This window comes from Scyliorhinus canicula, chromosome 21 (genome assembly GCF_902713615.1).
Source record: "Scyliorhinus canicula chromosome 21, sScyCan1.1, whole genome shotgun sequence".
Lineage (NCBI taxonomy): Eukaryota > Metazoa > Chordata > Chondrichthyes > Carcharhiniformes > Scyliorhinidae > Scyliorhinus > Scyliorhinus canicula.
The window spans coordinates 9,295,073-9,307,504 of NC_052166.1; the positions used below are offsets into that span (position 1 = coordinate 9,295,073).

A 12,432-nucleotide genomic window follows, 5' to 3' on the forward strand; every position below is an offset into this window, starting at 1 on the left:
GGACATACCGGTACCATTGTGGATAACACAACTGCTTCACAGCTCATGGTCCCAGGTTCGATTCAGGCTTGGGTCACTGTCTACACATCCTCCCCGTGTGTGCGTGGGTTTCCTCCGTGTGCTCCGGTTTCCTCCCACAGTCCAAATATGTGTAGGTTAGGTGGATTGGCCATGATAAATTGCCCTTAGTGTTCAAAATCGCCCTTAGTGTTGGGTGGGGTTACTGGGTTATGGGGATAGGGTTACGGTGTTGATCTTGGGTAGGGTGCTCTTTCCAAGAGCCGGTGCTGACTCGATGGGCCGAATGGCCTCCTTCTGCACTGTAAATTCTATGAGAAATCGTGATCGTGGTTCTTGGACCTTGTCTGCAACATATCATTCTGTGAGTTTGACAATGTCATGCTGCAGGTTGACTAACCTGTGAGACAGCAGTCCTAATGTTCGTATAAACGTCCAGTAATAAATACTTTGCAGGGTTGATCAGGCTGAGTTTGCCTTTGTCATTTCCAGTACCTGGGTCGATGCCTCGTAGTTAAATCATTTTTCTGTATTCACAGACAATTTAAGAGTCAACCGTCTTTGTTGCTCTGGAGTCAGATGTTGGCCAGTCCAGGTTAGGATGGAAGATTTCCTTCCTAAAACGGCGTTTGGGAGCGAGATGATATGTTGTGTGACACTCTTTCCGTGGTCACCATTTGATATTTAATTCCAGTTATTTTTTTGAGTTTAAATCCACCACCCATGTGATTGGTTTCGAGTAGGGTCCTTAGATCATTACTCTGGCTCTCTGAATTACTAATCCGGCGTCAATACCACTATACTAACCCCTGCCCATCTATTCTGCCTGTTTGCAGAATATGCGGACCATTGTTTATTGCGGTATTACTTACGTTTTGGGGTACTATTTATGACTGGATGATGGCCCTCCGGCATTTTCATGACTGTCAATGCCATTTCCCTCTTTTGCTTTAATTTGGAACATAGTATCAACATTGCTTTCCATTTCAACCATACCGCGTTCGCGCAGTCGGTATCTGGCTCTTAACTCCCCTGGTCCCAGACAGCTACCTGAATTGAAGAAAATTAGTGTATTGGCTCACAGACACCAAAAGCTCCATTGACTTTACACCTTCCGACCCTACTTCCTACACTGATTTTATTCCATTATCAAATCGTCTCCGCCGATTGTGTGGATGCCCCCTCCCAAACCAGTGCTGCTGCAAATTCCACACTATTCTTTATGCCAAATATCCCTTAATCGTCCATTGCATGCAGACCTTGTCCATTTCATTTCGTGCGTTGCGTATTTCAGTCCTTGCACTTTCGGGAGTAACAATTTACCCTTAACCTTAACTTTCATGCCACCATATTTCTCACTAAATATATCATCCTCCACTCTTTTTACGAACTTCACCGCCTCCCCCTTTTTCCACAAACCATTCTTCAACTTTTGAACTCTCCTGTTATTTTATATGTTCAGAAAATTAGAATATACATTTCAATCAATTAAATTCGTAATCTGTTTCAAAATGGCATTTCTCGTAAAATTCGGCAAAGTCAAATGTTAACGCGATCAGCATATATTTTAAGTATAATATTAATTTTGTATAATTCGGTTATTACATTTATGAGTTTCAAGGTCTCTAATTCAATCATTTAATGCTACATGTCTGCTAATCTGTGGATATTATGGGCGAGTATACTAAATGAGATGGTGTATTGTAAATGTGGTAGACACTAAGACAAGAGCGGCCTCGATTTTCCCCTTCAAAGCACACACCATACTGACTATCACTGTTGCTGCGTCAAAGTGCTGACCGTCCGTCTCAATGCACCTACTGCCCTCCAGAAGTTCAATAAGAAATCTCACAATCACATTCGAATGGGCAATACATGAGAGGGAATAACTCAAAGGTGTCTCTTTGCATGCTGAAATAAGCCGGTGCCGTTCATTCATTTATACCTTGTAATCTTACAGTCATGCTTCATTATCCCTGTGTTAACAATCCCTTGGTCTTCCGCGGCTGAATTCTAACACCTGCCCAAGCACGAGAAATGCTAGTTTCCCCATCACCTTTATATGAATACAGGGCTTTGTTGTCGTTCCAAACGGAATTTGTGCTTCTCATTCTCTCTCTCCCCATATTTCACTCTCCATCCCCTTTTTTTGAAAATAAATTTAAACTATTTTTTCCAATTAAGGAGCAATTTAGCGTGGCCTATCGACCATTCATACATTTGATCTGCTGGTGAGACCCACGCAATCACGGGAAAAATGTGATAACTTCACACGTACAGTGACCCAGAGCCAGGATCGAGCCTGGGATCTCGTCGCCGAGAGGCAGCAGTGTGCCACTGTACTGCCTCCCTCTCTATTGTCGGGCAGTGATGTTACCTTTATTGTGTCCCAGCCGCTAATTTCGATCTCTAATGCCGCCACCCCTCACTGCCAACATTTTTCTTTATCCCTAAATAATTTCAGTGCTTTGTATTGCAGACAAAGATAATGTTTATTTTTAGTATCTTTAGAGTACTCAATTACTTTTTTTTCCAATTAAGGGGCAATTTAGCGAGGCCAATCCAGCTAATTTACACATATTTCTGTTATTGGGGTGAAATCCACGCAGGCATGAGGAGAATTAACAAACTCCACACGGACAGTGACCTAGCGCCCCACGCAGACAGTCACCTAGGACCGGCATTCGAACCCAGGTCCTCAGCACCACAGTCCCAGTGCGAACTACAGTACCACATGCCGCCCGAGACAAAGATAATGTTTGATCAGTAATGTCAAGTTTTCTCTCCTTTCTCACGCTGACAGTTAATTTGCTGGGAATTGTGATTCTCGCTCGGGGAAAGTGTGGCCTTTCTACCTGCACAACATGCTACCTGGTGGGCATGTCAATGGCGGATTTACTGGTCATCATCATTAACCTTATTCTAACAAATATTGCCTATTATTATTTACCAGTGACTTTCCTCTACATCACCCCCGTGTGCAGTTTAAAATCTGTCCTGCTGTATGCAGCCACAGACTGTTCGGTGTGGTTCACCGTCGCTTTCACCTTTGATCGCTTTGTGACAATTAATTGTCAGAAGTTAAAAATTAAATATTGCACAGGGAAAATTGCCTGTGTGGTCCTAGGAACAACCAGCACACTGATTTTTTTGCAAAATCTTCCCTTGTATTTTACAATGGAACCAGGAGTGATAATCAACAATGTTCCGTGGCTCTGCTACACAAAGACAAGCTATTTTACAAATCCAGCATGGATTGGATTTTCCTGGTTTGACCAGGTTTTAACTCCATTGCTCCCGTTTGGTTTAGTTTTGTTCATCAACGCTCTGACAGTCAGATATATTTTAATGTCTAGTCGAGTTCGTAAGGGACTGAGGGCTCAGAGTAATGGAGAAAATCGCAGGGATCCAGAGATGGAGAGCAGAAGGAAGTCGATAATTTTACTCTTCGCCATATCTGGCTGCTTTGTACTCCTCTGGTCGGTATTTGTTTTAGAATTCTTTTACTATAAATTTGCAGGAATAGTTATCATCTCTGAAGCTGAACATATTGTACAAAAAGTCGGATTGATGCTGCAAAATTTAAATTGCTGCACAAACACATTTATTTATGTGGTTACTCAGTCCAAGTTCAGAGAACAGATCAAGAACGCGGTGAAATATCCGGTCGCATTAATTATTCATTCAATGAAGAAGCAAGTGAAGTGAATGAATGTCACCTTAACCAGGAAGGGAGAGTCATCCGCTGACATCTACTGCAGTGAATTTGGAATCTCCGCCTTGTGACTGACAACCTGAATATCCAATTAATTAATTCTCCCCACTGACTTTTTGTTATCTAATCACGGAGCTTTACTCTGATTCCGTCAATTACGGTGTTTTATTTCTGACCAGGAGAAAGTTGAGTGCGAACACTGAGAGCGCCAATCACCAATCAGCAATTTAACAGCGACGGGTGAAAAGTCCTTAAATTAGCATGTCTCCCAAAGTAATTTCCAATGGTCAACTCATCGCGTGCGATTTTTGACTGACAGCTGATGAAACAAATGTGGTGTCCATCAACTGAGGCGGCAAGTGTCCTGTTCAATTCGATTTTTGCACTAAGAGACAAACAGCTGTTATGTTCATCCAGCGTGCTGCCACTGCCCTGGATAGTCTAGGAACAATTACAATGCATCTTTAGAATATGACCAATGGCAGAGTTCCCTTTTGAGCAGAGCAATGCCTTTCTTCCCCGTTTTGATTAATGGCAATAATATTAACCAGTGACTGTGTGCATTGCCGCTTATTGGCCAACCGAAGTTTTCGGCTCCATTGATCCATTTGCCTGCCTAGTCTCATAATAAGACCAGAAGACACAGGAGCATAACAAGGCCACTCGGCTCATCGAGTCTGCTTCGCCAATCAATCGTGGCTAATCTAATTCTCATCCCCTATCTCGTGCCTTCTCCCGATAATGACTGATCCCCTCATTAAGGAATAACCTATCTATATCTGCCTTAAATACATTCAGTGATTTCGCCTCCACATCCTTCTGCGGCAGAGTTCCACAGATTCACCACTTTGTGGTTGAAGAAATTTCTCCTCATCACTATTTTAAAGCATCGTATCTTCAGTCTGAGATTGTGTCCTCTGCTGAGAGGTTTTCGTACAATTTGAAAAATCCTCTCCACACCCACTCAATCCAGGCCTCGCAGTATCCTATCAGTTTCAATAATATCTCCGCTCATCCTTCTAAACTCCAACGAGTACAGACCCAGAGTCCTCAGCCTTTCCTCATGCGACAAGGTCTTCATTCCAGGTATTATTATTTCTTGTGAACCACCTCTTTATCCATTTCAAGGCGAACACATGCTTCATTTGATACGAGGCCCAGAACAGCTGACAATACGCCAAACGGGGTCACACGCGAGTCTTATATAGTAACAGACGTACATCCCTGGTTTATTTTCTAGCTTATTCAACATGAATGCTAACATTGCATCTGTATTCTCAACTGCCGACTGAACCTGCACGTTAGCCTTAAGAAAATCGTGAACAAGGACTCCCAATTACCTTCGTGCTTCTGATTTCCTGAGCATCTCCCCACTTAGAAAATATTAGATGCCTCCATTTCTCTATCCAAGTGCAAAAGCTCACATTTTTCCACGTTGCATCCCATCTGCATTCCTTTGCCCACTGTCCTAACCTGCCCAATTCCTTTTGCAGCCCGCCTGCTTCCTCAATACCATATGTCACTCCACAGATCATTGTATCATCTGCAGACTTAACAACAGAGCCTTCAGTTCCTTCTTCCAGATCATAAATGTATATTGTGAAAAGTTGTGTCACGAGCACCGACCCCTGAGGCACGCCACTGGTCACCAGCTGCAAGTTGAAAAATACCCCTTTATCCCCACCCTCTGCATTCTGCCAGTCAGCTGATCCCTATCCATGTCAGGATCTTTCCCTTAACACCATGGGTTCAACTTCTTTAACCATCTCATATGCGGCACTTTTCATAGACCTTCTGGAAATCTAAATAAATCATGCCCACTGGTTCTACTTTGTTTAATTTCATTGTTACTAGCTCAAAGAACAGTAACAGATTTGTAAGACATGACCTCCACTTGACGAAGCCGTGCTGACTCAGTCCTCTATTATCATGTACTTCCAAGTACTCCGCAATTTCCAATTTAATAACGGAGTCTAAAATCTTACCAATGATTGAAGTCAGGCTAACCAGCTTATAGTTTCCCATCTTCTGCCTCCCTCCCAACTTAAACAGCGGTGTTACATTAGCCACATTCAACTCCACTGGGGCCATTCCTGCCACCAGTGTTTCCTGAATGATCACCACCAATGACTCCACAATCTCCTCATCTCACACTTTTCGTACACTGGGGTGTAGTCGAGCCGGTCCAGTTGATTCATCGAGGTGCAGACCTTCCAGTTTCCACAGTACCGTCTCTTTTGTCATGGTCACTGCACTGACCTATGCGCCTAATTCTCCTGGAGCACTGGCATCCCACTGGTGTATTTTACCATGAAGACTGATCTAAAGTATCTATTCAGTTTTACTTATATTTGATGTCTTGGTTCTTGATCCTGATAGTGTGGACCCTATGAATAACGTAGAATTTAATGTACCACTATGATGCAGTGGGGTTTCTCCCGGATTTTCCCACGTTAGGATACTAGCCATTTTCCTAAAAGACTGAACTGTCTATGGAAACTGCGCTGCGTTGGGCTCCAGCCAGCAAATTTAAGTCAGTACATTTGGATCGGGAACACGGGCTCCGAAGTCGCTTTGTGCATCTGATTTCCTTAGTACCTCCTCATTTAGAAAATAGTTTGTGCCTCCATTTCGACCTCCAACGTGCATAACCTCACACTTTTCCACATTGCATTCCATCTGCAATTTGTTTGCCCACTCTCCGAGCCAGTCCAAGTCCTTCTGCAGCCCTCCTGCTTCCTCAATACTACCTGTCCCTCCACAGATCTTCGTATGATCTGTAAACTTAGCAACAGTGCCTTCAGCTCCTTCTTCCAGAGCCTTAATTTATATTGTGAGAAGCTGTGGTCCCATAACCGACCCCTGAGGCAGACCCCTAGTCACCAGCTGCCATGCTGAAAAATACCCCTTTATGCCCACTCTCTGCCTTCTGCCAGTCAGCCAATGCTCTATCCATGCCAGGCTCTTAGCATTAAAAGCAATGGACGATTAAATTATTTAACATTCTCCTACGTGGCACCGTGTCAGGCCTTCTGGAAATCTAAATCAATGACGTCCACTGGTTCTCCACTGTCTAACGTCCTTGTTACTTCCTCAAAGAACATAAATAGATAAATAAGACATGACCTCCACTTGACGGAGCCTGCTGACTCAGTTCTATTTTATCATTCACTTCCAAGTACTCCACAAATTCATATTTAATAACGGACTCTAAAATCTTACCAATGAATGAAGTCAAGCTAACCAGCCTGTAACATCCCGTCATCTGCCTCCCTCCCAACTTAAACAGCGGTTACATTTTCTACTTCCCAATCCTTTGCGACCCCCCTTCCTTCCTCCAGTGACTCCTGAAAGATCACCACCAATGCCTCAACAATCGCCTCCGCTAACAACTTTAGAACCCTGCTGTGTTGTCCCTACGGTCCAGGTGATTCATCGACCTTAAGACCTTCCGGTTTCCCCAGAACCTTCTCGTTAGTGATGGTAACTGCACACACATCTGCAGCCTGATTCTCCTGGAGCACTGTCATCCCATTGGTGTCTTAGACCGTGAAGACTCATGTAAAGTAAATATTCAGTTTCTCTGACATTTCATGTCATGTTTCTTGATCTTGGTGGGAGAGCGGACTTCGATGCATAACGCAGAGTTTCATGTACCTCTATGATACAGCGGGATCCCTCTCTGATGTTCCCACTTTAGGGGTGCCCGACAGTTGCCCGAAGACCTAACTGCCTCTGGCAAATTCGCTGTGTTGGGCGCCATCCAGCAAATTTAAATCGCTACCTTTTGATGGTTTTACCATTTTTGACTTGATAGTCACTCTGAAGGAGATAGGGGGAAAACCTTAAAATTGCAGGACAATTATTTAAAAACACAAGTCCTTCATCACACGGGACACTAAGCACAAAAGCGGAGCCTCACAGAACCAAACACAGCACTTGCACATTTGAAACGCCCTGCAGGGAATCCAGGTTCGTCTCCACCACACCACCCAAATAACATGAGTATCACCCCCAAATCCCCACCTCCAAGACTGATGACCTGACCCCCTATCCTGCTTCGAATTCCTCTCCAACCCTATCCCAGGCCCGATCCAGCACCTCCGACTGGATTGACTCCCCTCAGTCCTTCCAGAACATAACTGCTTGCCTCGCTGCCTGATTCTGGGAAACCGCTGGAGATTGACAGTGCAGAATTGATGAGCCAATGATTTCACGGTTGTATCGTCATGTGTCTGAAAGTTCATCATTGACAGACCCATTACCTCAATGAAAATTCATTCCGCACCCTCCTGGTCTGCTCGCTGAAATTTTACTTCTGACACGAAGTCTCCACAAGGAAAACGCACACTGTGCATTACCCAACTGTTCACTGAAACCTCTCACTGTAGAGTCCAGTTCCATTCTTGTGACCAATCAGGTGGATGAGGGAGGAACAGTTGATGTGGTGTTATTGGATTTCAGGAAAGCGTTTGATAAGGTTCCCCACGGTATGTTATTGGAGAAAATACGGGGGCATGGGTTTCAGGGTGAGTTAGCTGTTTGGAACAGGAATTGGCTGGCTGGAAGAAGACAAATGGTGATGGTTGATGGTAAATGTTCAGACTGGAGTCCAGTTACTAGTGTACCACAAGGATCTGTTCTGGGCCACTGCTGTTTTTCATTTTTATAAATGACCTGGAGGAGGGCGTAGAATTATGGGAGAATAAATTTGCAGATGACACTGAAGTCGGTGCAGTTGTGGACAGTGTGGAAGTATGTTTCAAGTTACGTAGGGACATAGATAAACTGCAGAGCTGGGCTGAGAGGTGGCAAATGGAGTTTAATGCGGAAAAGTCAGAGGTGATTCATTTTCGAAAATGAACAAAGAAAATTACAGCACAGGAACCGGCCCTTCGGCCCCCCTAGCCTGCGCCGATCCAGATCCTTTATCTAAACCTGTTGCCTATTTTCCACGGTCTGCTTCTCTCTGTTCCCCACACGTTATAAATCTGTCCAGATGCATTTAAAATGATGCTATCGTGCCCGCCTCTACCACCTCCGCTGGTAAAGCATTCCAGTCACCCACCACCCTCTGCGTAAAAACTTTCCACGCACATCTCACTTAAACTTTCCCCCTCTCACCTTGAAATCGTGACCCCTTGTAATTGACACCCCCACTCTTGGACAAAGCTTGTTGCTATCCAGCCTGTCCACACCTCTCATAAATTTGTAGACCTCAAGCAGGTCTCCCCTCAACCTCCGTCTTTCCAATGAAAACAATCCTAATCTACTCAACCTTTCTTCATAGCTAGCACCCTCCATACCAGGCAACATCCTGGTGAACCTCCTCTGCTCCCTCTCTAAAGCATCCACATCCTTCTGGTAATGTGGCGACCAGAACTGCACTCAGTATTCCAAATGTGGCCTAACCAAAGTCCTATACAACTGTAACATGACCTGCCGACTCTTGTACTCAATACCACGTCCGATGAAGACAAGCATGCTGCATGCCTTCTTGACCACTCTATGGACCTGCGTTGCCACCTTCAGGGTACAATGGACCTGAACTACCAGATCTCTCTGAACATTAATTTTGCCCAGGACCCTTCTATTGACCATATAGTCTACTCTTAAGTTAGATCTTCCAAATTGCATCACCTCGCATTTGCCTATATTGAACTCCATCTGCCATTTCTCTGCCCACATCTCCAATCTATCTATATTTTTCGATATTCTCTAACAGTCCAATTTTCTATTTGCAACTCAACCAATCTTAGTTGGAAGGAATAACCGGAAGAAAGAGCACTGGTCTAATGGTAAGATTCTTGGTAGTTTGGATGAGCAGAGAGATCTCGGTGTCCATGTACATAGATCCCTGAAAGTTGCCACCCCGGTTGAGAGGGTTGTTCAGAAGGCGTACGACGTATTAGCTTTTATTGGGAGAGGGATTGAGTTTCGGAGCAATGAGGTCATGTTGCAAATGTACAAAACTCTGGTGCGGCCGCCTTTGGAGTCTAGCGTGCAATTCTGTTCGCTGCATTATAGAAGTATGTGGAAGCATTGGAAAGGGTGCAGAGGAGATTTACCAGAATGTTGCCTGGTATGGAGGGAAGATCTTATGAGGAACTTGAGGCTGTTTTCGTTAGAGGGAAGAAGGTTAGGAGGTGACTTAATTGAGGCATACAAGATGATCAGAGGGTTAGTTAGTATGGACAGTGAGAACCTTTTACCTCGGATGGTGATGTCCAGCACGAGGGGACATAGCTTTAAATTGAGGGGAGACAGATATAGGACAGATGTCAGAGGTAGGTTCTTTACACCGAGTAGGAAGGACGTAGAATGCCCTGCCTGCAACAATAGTGAACTCGCCAACAGGAAGGGCATTCAAATGGTCATTGGATCGACAGATGGATGACAAGGGAATAGTGTAGATGGGCTTCAGAGTGGTTTTACATGTCCCCGCAACATCGAGTGCCGAAGGGCCTGTACTGCGCTGTAATGTTCTGTGTTCTTTAAACTAAAACCTCACACTGTAGAGCCCAGTTCTCTTTACTAAAACGTCTCTCTGCACAGTCCAGCTCTGTTCAATAAAACCTCACATTGTACAGTCTAGCACTATTCACAAAACCTCACACGTTACAGTCCAATTCTAATCATTAAAATCTCAGGACGCAGTTGGATTCTTCTCACCTTAACGTTGATGAAAAATACATCAGAAAATCAGGATTTGGTCTCGCTGCTGTCGTCCACAATGAACAAGCTGTAAAATGAAGAATCCACAGTCAAAGTCGGTATCTTCCTCTCTTTCCGTGGATGCACGATAAGTTTCTAATGGGACTTCCTTTGATCTCCATTAATGGGGACGTTTAATTTGTGGGGAGGGAGAGAGAGAGAGTGAGAGAGAGAGAGAAAGCACTGGGATTACCTATCTCGCTGGTAATTACACAACACCCCTCCCCACAATTAGACAAAGACATCTTTGTCTCAACCATACTTGGAGGAGGCGTGTTCAGGTGAGAATTGCTGAGTTTTCTTCAGTTTAATGACAGTCCATTCGACAATAAAGGCACAGCAAGATGCAGCCCAAGCACGTGACAGAAAACAAGAAACAATCAATAACGTAACGGAACCACCAGCATCCAAACCAACATTTGCTCTTCCTCCACCACTCCCCCTCCACATTTTCCCTGCAACCCCAAAAGTCTTCCCACATCAGCGGAAAAGCGCACTCGAACAAGCATCACAGTCCACCGGAAAAAGTCACTTCGAGACAGAGCACAGCAGATTGTCTCCTGCGACAGAAAGAAAAATGTTGCCTTTGATAAGTCATCTTTTTATTTAAAATACAGAATCGGGAATCAATTTTAAATGAGACAAGTAGTCTGGACCAAATTCCACAAGCTGTCAGGGAGGCACAGAGTCATTTTTGGAGATTTTCTACGAACTCCATCGATGAAAAGAGACGATAGATGACATAGAGAGCTTTAAAGAAATGTTAGAGAATTGGGGGTTCACAAAATCAAGGGTCGATTGCAGTTAGCTGACTGTTTCATAAAAAGCAGCTAGCTCGATGAGGTTATCAGAAAAGTTAAGGAGGATCATTTTCCAATCCGGAAACACAGAACATAGTACATGGAGAAATACAGCATAGAACAGGCACTTCGGCCCACGATGTTGTGCCGAACCTTTGTCCCAGATTAAGAACAAATTAATCTGCACCCCATCATTCTACCGTAATCCGTGTACTTTTCTAATAGCCGCTTGAAGGTCCCTAATGTTTCCGACTCAACTACTTCCACAGATAGTGCATTCCATGCCCCCACAACTCTCTGGGTAAAGAACCTACTTCTGACATCCCTCCTATATCTTCCACCATTGATCTTACATTTATGTCCCCTTTTCATGGTTTATTCCACCCGGGAAAAAGTCTCTGACTGTCTATTCTATCTATTCACCTGATCATCTTATAAACCTCTCTCAAGTGGTCCCACATCGTTCACCGTTCCAATTAGAAAAGGCCAGCACCCTCAACCTTTCCGCGTAAGACCGACTCTCCATTCCTGTCAACATCCTGGTAAATCTCCTTTGTATCTTTTCCAAACCTTCCACAACATTCCTAAAATGAGGCCAACAGAACTGCACACAGCACTCCAAATGTGACCTTACCAAGGTGTTGTACAGCTGCATCATCAGCTCACGACTCTTCAATTCAATCCCTCTGCTAATGAACACCAGCACACCATAGGCCTTCTACACAGCTCTATCCACTTCAGTGGCAACTTTCAAACATCTATGAACATACCCAAGATCTCTCTGCTCCGCCACATTGCCAGAACCCTACCGTTAACCCTGTATTCCCCATTCATTTTGTCCTTCCAAAACGGACAACCTCACACTTTTCAGTGTTAAACTCCATCTGCCATTTCTCAGCCCAGCTCTACATCCTGTCTATGTCTCTTTGCAGTCGACAACATCCCTCCTCACTATCCATAACTCCGCCAATCTTCGAATCGTCTGAAAATTTACTGACCAACCCTTCAACTCCCTCATCCAAGTCGTTAATGATAATCACAAACAGCAGAGGACCCAAAACTGATCCCTGCGGTACGCCACTGGTAACTAGGCTCCAAGCAGAATATTTGCCATCCACCACTCTGTTTCTGTCGGTTAGCCAGTTCGTTATCCAACTGGCCAAACGTCCCACTATCCCATGCCCC

The 12,432-nt window shown here is 44.3% G+C and overlaps 1 protein-coding gene across 1 annotated transcript; it reads left to right on the plus strand.

Annotated features, from left to right (window-relative positions):
- Positions 1-2,904: 2,904 nt before the first annotated feature.
- Positions 2,905-3,726, plus strand: LOC119955918 (C-C chemokine receptor type 1-like). The gene has a single exon (XM_038782576.1). It carries the CDS (start codon positions 2,905-2,907, stop codon positions 3,724-3,726), a length of 822 nt encoding a protein of 273 aa, XP_038638504.1.
- Positions 3,727-12,432: the final 8,706 nt, after the last annotated feature.

Bases quoted from the DNA above. Each gene is read 5' to 3' on its own strand.
- LOC119955918 (XM_038782576.1), top strand. From the start codon at position 2,905: ATGGCGGATTTACTGGTCATCATCATTAACCTTATTCTAACAAATATT.